A 12,829-nucleotide genomic window follows, 5' to 3' on the forward strand; every position below is an offset into this window, starting at 1 on the left:
GCTCGTGTTCGCGTAGGAGAACGAGTGTTCCCTCCCCCAGGTACCTCAAGCTTCGCGTTCGCGAGAAGCTGGCCGTGTTCGCGAAGGGTAAGGCCCCCCATTGCTTCGCGTTCATGACCCAGCTACCACGTTTGCGATTAAAAAAATCACCCTGCCCCAGTTTACTCTTCGCGTTCGCGAGAGTGCCTTCCCGAACACGAAAAAGAAGACACCAGATAACAACTGAAGCACAAAAAAACTAGATTTTCTAAGTTTCAAAACACCCGTAGCCTATCTGAAACTCGCCCGAGCCCTCGGGTCTCCAAACCAATTATGCGCACAAGTCCAAAAACCTCATACGAACTCGCTCGTGTGAACAAAATACCAAAATAACGCTTAGAACTATGAATCAGACACCAAATCAAATGAATTTTTCAAGAAAATTTTAAAACTTCTATTTTCACAACTGAAGGTCCGAATCACGCCAAACCAACTCCGTTTCTCACTAAATTTAACAAATAAGTCATAAATATAATAGTGGACCTGTACCAGGCTTTGGAAGCAAAATACGGACCTGGTATCAACAAAACCATACCTCAGTTAATTCTTAAAAACCATTAAATTTCCAAATTTTCAATTTTCAACAAAAATTCATAACTCGAGCTAGAGACCTCTGAATTCGATTCCGGACATACTCCTGGGTCCCATATTTCAATACGAACCCATCGGAAGAACACCCGAACTGCACACGCAAATTGATAAAGGCTAAAATAAGGTTTTTGAGACCTCAAAACACAGAATTAGGTTCTATGATATAAGATGACCTATCGGGTCATCACAGAAACCCCTGTGGGAAAAAACTTAATAAGGGAAAAATAGTATAGCACATATTTTACTCTCCCTGATAAAAATCTTATTTCAAATATTTGAGTCTCCGCATTCCAATATTATATACCATCTTCTCAAAAGTTAAAGTTGGCAAAGATTTAGTGAATAAATCTGCCGGATTGTCACTTGAACGGATTTGTTGCATATCAATGTCACCATTTTTTTGAAGATCGTGTGTGTAGAATAATTTTGGTGAAATGTGCTTCGTTCTATCTCATTTTATAAATTCTCCCTTCAATTGGGCTATGCATGCATCATTGTCTTCGTATAAAATTGTGGGTCTTTTCTCACATTTCAAACCATATTTTTCTCGAATAAAATGAATTATTGATCTCAACCATACGCATTCCCTACTTACTTCATGAATATCTATTATCTCAGCATGATTTGAAAAGGTACAAACAATAGATTGCTTTGTAGAGTACCATGATATGACAGTACCTCCACATGTAAACACGTATCTGATTTGAGATCTAGCTTTATGGAGATCAGATAAATAACCTGCATCTGCATAACCAACAAGATCTGCACTATCTTTGTTAGCATAAAACAATCCCGTATCAACAGTTCCCTTTAAATATTACAATATATGCTTAATCCCGTTCCAATGTCTCAGTGTAGGAGAAGAACTATATCTTGCAAGTAAATTAACAGAAAATGCTATGTCATGCATTGTAGGATTAGCAAGATACATTAGTGTACCAATTGCACTGAGATAGGGTACTTCGGGACCAAGGAGTTCCTCGTCCTCTTCTGGAGGTTGGAACAAATTCTTATTCACTTCAAGTGATCGAACAACCATTGGTGTACTCAATGGGTGCACTTTGTCCATGTAAAAGCGTTTTAAGACCCTTTTTGTATAGGCAGATTGATGGATAAAGATTCCGTCTGCTAAATGTTCAATTTGCAGACCAAGACAAAGTTTTGTCTTTCCAAGATCTTTCATCTCAAATTCTTTTTGGAGCTCTTCTGGAGTTCCAACAAGATTTATGTCATCAACATAAGTAACAAGTATAACAAATTCTGAAGCCATTTTCTTTATAAAAATATATGAACAAATAACATCATTTAGGTAACCCTCTTTCAACAAAGATTCACTAAGGCGATTATACCATATGCGCCCAGATTGCTTTAAATCGTACAAAGATCTTTGTAATCTGATTGAGTACATTTCCAGAGATTTTGAATATGCTTCATGCATTTTAAATCCTTCAGGGATTTTCATGTAAATTTCATTATCAAGTGACCCGTACAGATAAGTTGTAACCACATCCATTAGATGTATTTCAAGCCTTTCACGTAAGGCTAAATAGATGAGATATCGAAATGTTATGGCATCCATAACGGGTGAATATGTTTCTTTATAATCGACTCCAGGTTGTTGTGAGAATCCTTTTGCGACGAGGCGAGCCTTGTATCTTTCAACTTCATTTTTATCATTCCATTTTCGTACAAAAACCCATTTATGACCAACTGGCTTTATACCAGTAGGTGTTTGGACTACTGGTCCAAAGACCACTCTTTTAGCAAGTGACTTCAATTCCGATTGAATTGACTCTTGCCATTTTGGCCAATCAGATCTTTGTCGACATTCTTCGACAAATCGGGGTTCAAGATTCTCACTATCTTGCATAATGTTAAGTGCAACATTATATGCAAAAATATTATCCACCACTATTTCAGATCGATTTAAATTAATCCCATCACGAGTAGAACTTATTAAAAGTTCCTCACTCATTTGAGTCTCGGGTTCATTGATTTCTTCAGGAATCTCAGAACTAATCAGATCTTGGGTTTCTTCAGGAGATCCCTTCATAGTATCATTTTGATCATTTGTCGATTTTCTTTTTCTAGGACTTCGATCCTTAAAACCCAAAGGCCTACCGCGTTTCAGGTATGCTTTAGGTTCACTAGCTCTTATGCTAGTAGATGGTCCTGCTGGGACATCAATTCGGATAGGCACATTCTCTGCAGGGATATGTGACTTAGTTATTCTTTTCAAATCAGTAAATGTGTCTGGAGTTTGATTTGCTATATTCTGTAAATAGATGATCTTATGGACCTCCTGATTATATATAGGGGTACATGGATCAAAATGAGATAATGATGAAACTTTTCACATAATTTCTCCTTTGATTTTTTTTTCTCTCTCCCTAATTGTAGGAAATTTATTTCATCAAATCGACAATCTGCAAATCGAGCAGTAAATAAATCTCCCTTCAATGGTTCAAGATAGCGAATAATAGAGGGTGATTCAAACCCAATATATATTCCTAACCTTCTTTGGGGGCCCATCTTACTGCGCTGTAGTGGTGCTACTAGCACATATACAACACATCTAAAAATTCGTAGATGGGTAATATTTGGTTCATGACTAAAAACTAATTATGACGGAGAATATTTATTATAATGTGTCGGTCTGAGACGAGTAAGTGATGATGCATGCAAGATAGCATAGCCCCAAACAGTAGTGAGCAATTTTATTTTCATAAGTAGTGGTCTTACTATCAATTGCAGGCTTTTAATAAATGACTTTGCAAGGCCGTTTTGAGTATGAACATAAGCTACATGATGTTCAACTTTTATCCCAACTGATAAACAATAATCATCAAAAGCTTGAGATGAGAATTCTCCAGCATTATCAAGGCGAATAGCCTTTATAGGATAATATGGGAATTGTGCCCTTAATAGAATTATTTGGGCTAATAGCTTTACAAACGCCAGGTTGCGAGATGATAGTAGGCACACATGAAACCATCTTGAAGATGCATCTATTAGGACCATAAAATATCTAAACAACCCACTTGGTGGGTGAATAGGTCCACATATATTCCCATGTATACGTTCTAAAAAGGCAAGGGATTCAATGCCAACCTTAATTGGTGATGGCCTAGTGATCATTTTGCCTTGATAACAAGCATCACAAGAAAATTCATTATTTGTAAGAATCTTCAGGTTCTTTAATGGATGCCCATTCGAATTTTTAGTAATTCGTCTCATCATTATTGATCCAGGATGGCCCAAACGGCCATGCCAAAGCACAAAAATATTTGAATCAGTAAACTTCTGGTTTATGATAGAGTGTGCTTCAATTGTACTAATCTTTGAATAGTATAAGCCAGAAGATAGAGTTGGTAACTTTTCTACAATGTACTTCTGGCCAGAAATATTCTTTGTAATACAAAGATATTCCATATTCATTTCATCTATTATCTCAACATGATACCCATTTTGGCGGATATCTATAAAACTCAATAAGTTTCTTCGGAACTTGGAGGAGAATAATGCATAATGCATTATCTATAATAAGTTTTGTTCCCTTAGACAGAAATATAGTGGCTCTTCCGGAGCCTTCAATCAAACTTATATTACCAGAAATTGTTGAAACATTTGCTTTTTCCTTATGCAAATAAGAAAAGTATTTCTCATCTTTGAATATGGCATGGGTTGTTCCACTATCAATTACACAAATATCTTCATGATTGGTCTTTGATCCAAACATAATTTGAGGATTATCCATATTCTTCAAAATGACATAAACAATATGATAGTAAACATCATTGTCAAAGCATAACTTTTATTTATGTACAACAATTACATAACCATACTATTTATTACAAACAACAAAAATTAAAATATTTACATTTATACAGATTTATCACCGATTACATGACTTATTTCTCCTTCCGGGAGTGCAATATAATCAGCTACATCCAAATGAATGAAGTCTAAATTATCTTCAGAAATAAAATTTGCTTCAACATTTTTCTCTGTCTTATTCAGGGAGGCTTGATACAACTCAAACAAGTGCTTTGGCGTACGACATGTACGTGACCAATGCCCATTTCCTCCACTTCTATAACATGCATTTTCTGCCTTTGCTGTTTGCACCGTTTTATGCTTTTGTTCCTTCCTTTTCCACTGCTGGTGGTGAGGAGGGTTCTTTGGTACATTATTATTACCATGATTAGAGTTTCTTTCCCGACCACGGCCATGACCACGACTGGGGCCACGTCCTCTTCCACGCTTAGCTTGGTGGAAGTTCGTCTCATTCACTTCAGGGAATGGACAAAACCAGTAGGCCGGCTTTCATGGTTTTTCATTAATAGCTCATTATGTTGCTCGGCTATAAGAAGATGTGAGATAAGTTCAGAATACTTTTTGAATTCCATCTCTCGATATTGCTGATGCAGGAGTATATTCGAGGCATGAAAAGCGGAGAAAGTTTTCTCCAACATATCATGATTAGTAATATTATCACCACATAATTTTCAATTGGGAAATAATTTTGAACATAGCAGAATTATATTCACTGATAGATTTAAAATCTTGTAGCCTTAGATGAGTCCAATCATAACGTGCCCGTGGAAGAACAACTATCTTCAGGTGATCATATCTATCTTTCAAATTATTCCACAGTATGACTGGATCTTTAATAGTGAGATATTCCATTTTCAAGCCTTCATCAATGTGATGACGTAGGAATATCATTGCTTTGGCACGGTCTTGATTTGATGCTTGATTTTTGTCCATGATGGTGTCTGCTAGACCCATCGCATCAAGATGAATTTCAGCATCAAACACCCAGGACATGTAGCTTTTGCCCGATATATCCAAGGCTACAAACTCAAGTTTAGAAATATTTGACATTATTTATAAAAAAAAAGTTCGTACCTTTATACTTTCAAAGTATTTGCTCGAGATGGCAGAGTCTCGTGCTGATAACGTGTTATAAAATAAAGGTTGTAAAGTAAAGACAAGTGTAGAGAGAAACTGATATATTATTCAACTTGAAACTGATGTACATAATGAATTGAATTCTCCTCTACTTATAGAGGAAAGGAAGCTGCTACTGCAAGCTGCTACTGTACTAGATATAGATAATCTTGTACCAGGGGTAATATTTATCCATAACGGAGTACCGAAATGATAAGTTTCTTCGGTTGGCTTATTTCCAATAAAGTACTAAATATATAAACATATTTATGGCGGAGTCTCATATGAATAAGTTTCTTCAGGAATCTCATTATTTATAATAAAGTACTAAATTAACATCCATAATATAATATATTCATAACACTTCTCAACATTTAGCTAGTTTTAAAAGCAAGGAGAAAATAAAATTAAAATTAGTAGGCTATGAGACAAATCTACTGTAGGCTGGTAGGCGCCACAATTGATTTGTCCCAAGTCAATGCCTGAAAATTGCTCCCATTTAAGGAAAGGAACAATCATTATTCAATTACCTTCAGTTTAAACTTTTTCCGGCCACTGTACTTTTTTGCATCTTTCTTTTTTCACTACATCGAATCGAATATGTGTGTGATTATTTATAGGGTTTATTAATAAGAACTTCACTTTCCCCTTTGTGTTCTCTCTTCGATCCGAAAAATGGCGAATGTTTCTCATCAAATGCGACTCTCCTCTACTCTACTGAGGCGTTTACAGCAAAGAGTAACAGCAGTGAATTCAACTTCTTCTAGGAATTTTACCACAACCGAAGGTCACCGTCCCACCATTGTTCACAAACGTAGTCTTGACATTCTTCACGATCCATGGTTTAACAAGGTACTAAATCAAACAGTAAATTATTCCCTATTCTGTTTCATGAAATATTGAATCTGAATTTACCAGATCCATCATTGCTTTTCAAGTGTTTTTTTTTTGGTTTAAAATCAGTAGCTCAACAATTTGCATGCATATTCTCGTTATTTGGTTTGTAAAATGAGTTCCTGTCTTACTTAATTCTTTTAGTGGGTTAGTTGATTTATTTGTTTTTGAAATCTCATGATCTGTAAATTGTTATTATTCATTTTTTGATTAGAAACAATTGATCAGTTAATACTGTGCCCAAACATTGACTCAAATTTCAATTCTAGATGTTAAGAGGATTAGAAGGGGCATACTTTTGCTAAAAATGTACTCTTTTGTTGCACCTGTACCGTTTTAGCAATACACTCTTAGTTCGGTTTTATTTGTAGAAATACTTTCTACCTCCTTAAAAGAACCAACTCAAATTTGTTGATGTTTAGGCATGACTTTTGGTTATGGATGCTTCTTATGTTGATGATAGGAAAAAATCGGTGAATTATCTTCTCAAGGTTCTGTATAACTCTGCGCACCAATGCTTAGGATGGTAAATCACCTAGTGTTTTATGCCTCTACTAGGATCTGGACTTGAAACCTTATGGTTCTCCCCCCCTTTATTAACCACTAGCCACACCCTTGGTGCTTGCATTATCCTCCTTATTCAATCTCCAATGCCATTTCAGTTGTAAACTTCCATTATGGCACTTCAAATTCTTGATCCCAATACCCACATTTTTCCTTTTTTTTTTGTAAGATTGATCCATCTAATAAGATAGATAGAAAGAGTTGCTCTATTTGTTTCCATTTCAAAGAAACTCTTCTCAACATGTCCATACGCTTTAAGATTGAATTAAGAGTAGTAGAGGGGGACATGGTGTAACTTGTAAGTGGGAAGCTATGTTGCTCGGACTCTGCGAAAATGTTATCGGGTTCGTGTCGGATCCTCCAAAAATAGTGTATTTTTGGAGGATCCGACACGGGTGCGGCATCATTTTGGAGAGTCCGCGCAACATAGGTGGGAAGAGCATCAACAACACTGTGACTCTTCCCCAACGATAAATATTCTCTGATCCAGTTTGCCAATTTTTTTCTCCATCTTCTCAAGATCCTCATTCCAAATAGTGATGTATTTATGCTTTTCACTCAATAGTAGTCCCAGATATGTCTTAGGAATAGAACCAATGTTGCATTGTAAGATGCTATGAAGTTGATGAATATTTACAACTTAACTGACAAAAAAAGAGAACTTTTTGAAAAATTGATGTGTTGTCCAAAGCGGCCCGACAGTAAGAATTATCCTTAATAACGTAAATATGATGTTCCTCAGTGTCGCAAAAAAATGAAGGTATCGTTTGCATAGAAAATACGACATATTCGCCTTTAAAGGCCAGAGCATCGTCCGGAAAGCCAAAGATCCAATTTGCTTGAACAAACTTATAAAGCATCTTGCTAGTTTCTTCCTTAAAGAAAAAAAGAGAGAGAGGGCCTCCTTGTTTTAGTCCTTGTTGTGAAGGGATGAAACTGTGAACATGTACCATTGATATGAGCACATAACCTTAGAGAGGAGATGCAGAACTGATCCAATTGATCCTTTTGAGACTAAAGCTCGTCTGTCCCAAAAGATTCAACAAGAAGTTCTAGTTTACATGATCGAAAGCTTTCTCGATATCCGATTTGCACTAGTGGGCTAGCAAAGAAGCATCCATGATATTTCTTTTCTATCACTAATAAAAGCCATTGGAGAAGTATTGACTAAATTAGAGATCATCCTTTTGAGCCTTTCCACAAGTACTTTTGATAAAATCTTACGGAAACAACCAATCAAGCTACTGAGTCTAAAGGATTTTAGTACTTTAGCACCATTCCTACGAAATGAGAGCAATATAAGAGGAACAAAGGCTCCTCTAAAAAATTTCAGCATTGTGGAAGTGGTTTGAAGCATTCATTAGATACCCTTTGATGGTAGGCTAGTACATCTTAAAGAAACCTTAGTCAAGCTGCCTGGAGCTTTGCTTGGGTCCCTAGGAAGATTATAAAATGTAATTCCTTAGAAAGTGATTTAGAGGTTCCGGAATGATTATTGTTAGAAAGCACGGGAGAAAATATGTTATTGATATTGGATGATAAATACAATACAAAATGTCCCTATTTATAGCTATACACTACAAGGAGATATTACTCCTCTTCCAATGTGGGACAAGACTATACTATACATATCTATAAACTAACACTCCCCCTCAAGCCGGTGCATACACATCATATGTACCGAGCTTGTTACACATGTAACTAATACGAGAACCGGTAAGAGACTTAGTGAAAATATCTGCTAGTTGATCATTCGACTTTACAAACTTTGTAACAATATCTCCTGAAAGTATTTTTTCTCTGACAAAGTGACAGTCGATCTCAATGTGTTTAATCCTCTCATGGAACACCGGATTTGACGCAATATGAAGAGCAGCTTGGTTATCACACACTAGTTCCATCTTGCTGATTTCTCCGAACTTTAACTCCTTGAGCAACTACTTGACCCAAACTAACTCACACGTCGCTATAGCCATGGCCCGATATTCGGCTTCGGCGCTAGATCGAGCAACTACATTCTGTTTCTTGCTCTTCCACGAGACCAAATTACCTCCTACTAGAACACAATATCCAGACGTAGAACGTCTATCAAAAGGTGATCCTGCCCAATCAGCATCTGTGTATCTAATAATCTGCTCGTGGCCTCGATCCTCGAATAGTAATCCTTTGCCTGGAGCTGACTTTATATACCGAAGAATGCGAACAACTGCATCCCAGTGACTATCACAGAAGAATCCATAAACTGACTTACAACACTCACCGGAAAAGAAATGTCAGGTCTAGTCACTGTGAGGTAATTCAATTTGCCAACCAACCTCCTATATCTCATAGGGTCTCTAAGAGGCTCCCCCTGTCCAGGCAGAAGCTAGCAGTCGGATCCATAGGAGAGTCAATAGGTCTGCAACCCATCATTCCAGTCTCCTCAAGAATGTGTAAGGCATACTTCCGCTGTGAAATAACAATACCTGAGCTAGACTGAGCGACCTCAATACCTAGAAAATACTTCAATCTGCCCAGATCCTTAGTCTGGAAGTGCTGAAAGAGATGTTGCTTCAGATTAGTAATACCATCCTGATCATTACCAGTAATAACAATATCATCAACATAAACCACTAGATAAATACACAGATTAGGAGCAGAATGCCGATAAAACACAGAGTGATCAACCTCACTACGAGTCCTGCCGAACTCCTGAATAATTGTGCTGAACTTACCAAACCAAGCTCGAGGGACTGTTTCAAACCATATAGTGACCTGCGCAATCTGCACACACAACCATTAAACTCCCCTGAGCAACAAAACCAGGTGGTTGCTCCATATAAACTTCTTCCTCAAGATCACCGTGGAGAAAAGCATTCTTAATGTCTAACTGATAAAGAGGCCAATGACGTACAACAACCATGGACAAAAAGAGACGAACAAATGCTACTTTAGCCACGGGAGAGAAAGTATCACTATAATCAAGCCCAAAAATCTGAGTATATCCTTTTGCAACAAGACGAGCCTTAAGCCGATCAACCTGGCCATCCGGGCCGACTTTGACTGCATAAACCCAACGACAACCAACAGTAGACTTACCTGCAGGAAGAGGAACAAGCTCCCAAGTGTCACTCGCATGTAAAGCAGACATCTCGTCAATCATAGCATGTCGCCATCCTGGATGAGATAGTGCCTCACCTGTAGACTTAGGGATAGAAACAGTGGACAAAGAAGATATAAAAGCATAATGTGGTGACGACAGACGATGATAACTTAAACCGACATAGTGGGGATTAGGATTAAGTGTGGATCGTACACCTTTGCGGAGTGCAATTGGTTGACTAAGAGGAGACAAGTCCGCAGTAGGTGCAGAATCTGATGCGGGGCGTGAATCACCTGGGCCTGATGCTGGATGTGGACGACGATGATAAGTCAAGAGTGGTGGAACTGCAGAAGGTTGAACTGGATTATGTGGAGGAACTGGAGCTATAGGTGGTGGAGCTACAACCGGAGCTGTAGGTGGTGGAACTGGAGCTATAGGTGGTAGAGCTACAACTGGAGCTATAGGTGGTGGAGCTACAACTGGAGCTGTAGGTGGTGGAGCTGGAGTGACTGAATTTCCAAAAGATGAAACTGGTAGTACCTCAGAAATATCTAAGTGATGACCCGAACCTGTGAAGTATGATTGGGTTTCAAAGAAGGTAACATCAGCGGACATAAGGTACCGCTGGAGGTCAGGAGAGTAGCATCGATACCCCTTTTGTGTTCTCGAGAAACCCAGAAATACGCACTTAAGAGCACGAGGAGCTAACTTATCTGTTCCTGGAGTAAGGTTATGGACAAAACAAGTGCTTCCAAAGATACGGGGTGGAAGAGAGAACAAAGGTAAATGGGGAAACATGACAGAGAATGGAACTTGGTTCTGGATAGCTGAAGATGGCATACGATTAATAAGATAGCAAGATGTAAGAACGGCATCCCCCAAAAACGCAACGGAGCATGAGATTGTATGAGTAGGGTACGAGCAGTTTCAATAAGATGTCTATTCTTTCTTTCAGCTACCCCATTTTGTTGAGATGTGTACGGACAAGATGTTTGATGAATAATCCCATGAGATTTCATAAATTGCTGAAATGGGGAAGACAAATACTCTTGGGCATTATCACTACGAAATGTGCGAATAGAAACCCCAAATTGATTTTAAATTTCAGCGTGGAAAGTCTGGAAAATAGAAAACAGCTCAGATCGATTTTTTATCAAAAATATCCAAGTGCACCTGGAATAATCATCAATGAAACTGACAAAGTAGCGAAATCCTAAGATGGAACTGACCCGACTAGGACCCCAAACATCTGAATGGACTAAAGTAAAAGGTGACTCTGCTCGATTATCAAGACGCCGAGGGAAATGGGAGCGGGTATGCTTACCGAGCTGACATGACTCTCACTCTAGAGCTGACAAGTGAGATAAACCAGATAGCATTTTCTGAAGTTTTGACAAACTGGGATGTCCCAACCGTTTATGTAATAAATCTGGTGAATCAGTAACAGGACAAGTTGTAGAAGGAAGACAAGATGTGAGTCCATGTGATTTAGCAAGTATAAGGTAATAAAGTCCGTTTGATTCACGCCCGGTACCAATGATCCGCCCCGTACTGCGTTCCTGTATAAAAACATGGTCATCAAAAAATAAAACAACGCATTTAAGTGATTTGGCTAAGCGACTAACAACTATGAGATTAAAAGGACTATTGGGAACATAAAGGATTGAATCTAATAGTAAGAAAGGAAGTGGGCTTGCTTGACCTATTGCACTTGCCATGGTTTGAGACCCATTGGCCATTGTGACTTTTGGAAGAGATTGAGAATACGAAATAGTAGTGAAAAGAGATTTGTTACCAGAAATATGATCTGATGCACCTGAATTAATGACCCAAGACTCAGAGGATGAAGATTGGGAGAAACAAGTCACGCTATTACCTGTTTTAACAACAGAAGCTATCTCAGAAGATGTCTGCTTACATGCTTTATACTGAAGGAACTCAATATACTCTGCTAAAGAAACCACTGCTCACCTGTAGACGCCGGAAACACTGTAGCTCACCGGAAAATTTCAAAGTTGTCGGAATTTGTTGTAACCAGGATGGATAGACTCGGAATTCCTTTGCGAGCAAGCTGTCCTGAAGAAATATTTTCAAAAAATGGCCAGAAAGGTCACTGTTCACGCCAGAAAAATATAAAAGTGGCCAGAATTTGATTTGAATTAGATGGGTAGGCTCGGAATTTTGAAGAGAGCAAACTGTCCTGAAGAAGCTTCGCGAAAAAATGGCCGGAACCCTCGCCGGAAAAGTTGTTGCCGGCGCGTGGAGGAGCGTGGCGGCTTTTCTGCCGGATAAAATTTTAGGGGTTGGTAGTCGGAGGGTGATCTACCTCGTGGTGGTGTTGGTTTTAGCACAACACCGACAGAAAGTGACTTTCACTTAGACAAGCCTTAGGTCACCGGAAAAATTACACGATGACTAAGTTCTTTCTTCCCGGTTAACGCTGGAATGACGCACAACGATTTTTTCTCACTAATGCTCTGATGCCATGTGAGAAAGTACGGGAGAAAATATGTTATTGATATTGGATGATAAATACAATACAAGAGGTCCCTATTTATAGCTATACACTACAAGGAGATATTACTCCTCTTCCAATGTGGGACAAGACTACACTATACATATCTATAAACTAACAATTATTACATGTTGTATGGGTATAACATTCGACATGATCTCCCAAGCTTGTCTTGGTCACCTGCCCCTGTT

At 38.3% G+C, this 12,829-nt stretch overlaps 1 protein-coding gene across 1 annotated transcript in view; it reads left to right on the forward strand.

Annotated features, from left to right (window-relative positions):
- The first annotated feature begins 6,052 nt into the window (after positions 1–6,052).
- The window catches only part of LOC107810978 (NAD-dependent malic enzyme, mitochondrial), a 46,682-nt gene continuing 39,905 nt past the window's right edge, over positions 6,053–12,829 (forward strand). Inside the window, exon 1 of the mRNA XM_075230769.1 lies at positions 6,053–6,435. Coding sequence (XP_075086870.1) covers positions 6,259–6,435 — 177 coding nt within the window. The 5' untranslated portion in view covers positions 6,053–6,258. The remainder of the gene's footprint in view (positions 6,436–12,829) is intronic.

Source organism: Nicotiana tabacum, chromosome 15, assembly GCF_000715075.1.
Source record: "Nicotiana tabacum cultivar K326 chromosome 15, ASM71507v2, whole genome shotgun sequence".
In the NCBI taxonomy this organism is placed as follows: Eukaryota; Viridiplantae; Streptophyta; class Magnoliopsida; order Solanales; family Solanaceae; genus Nicotiana; species Nicotiana tabacum.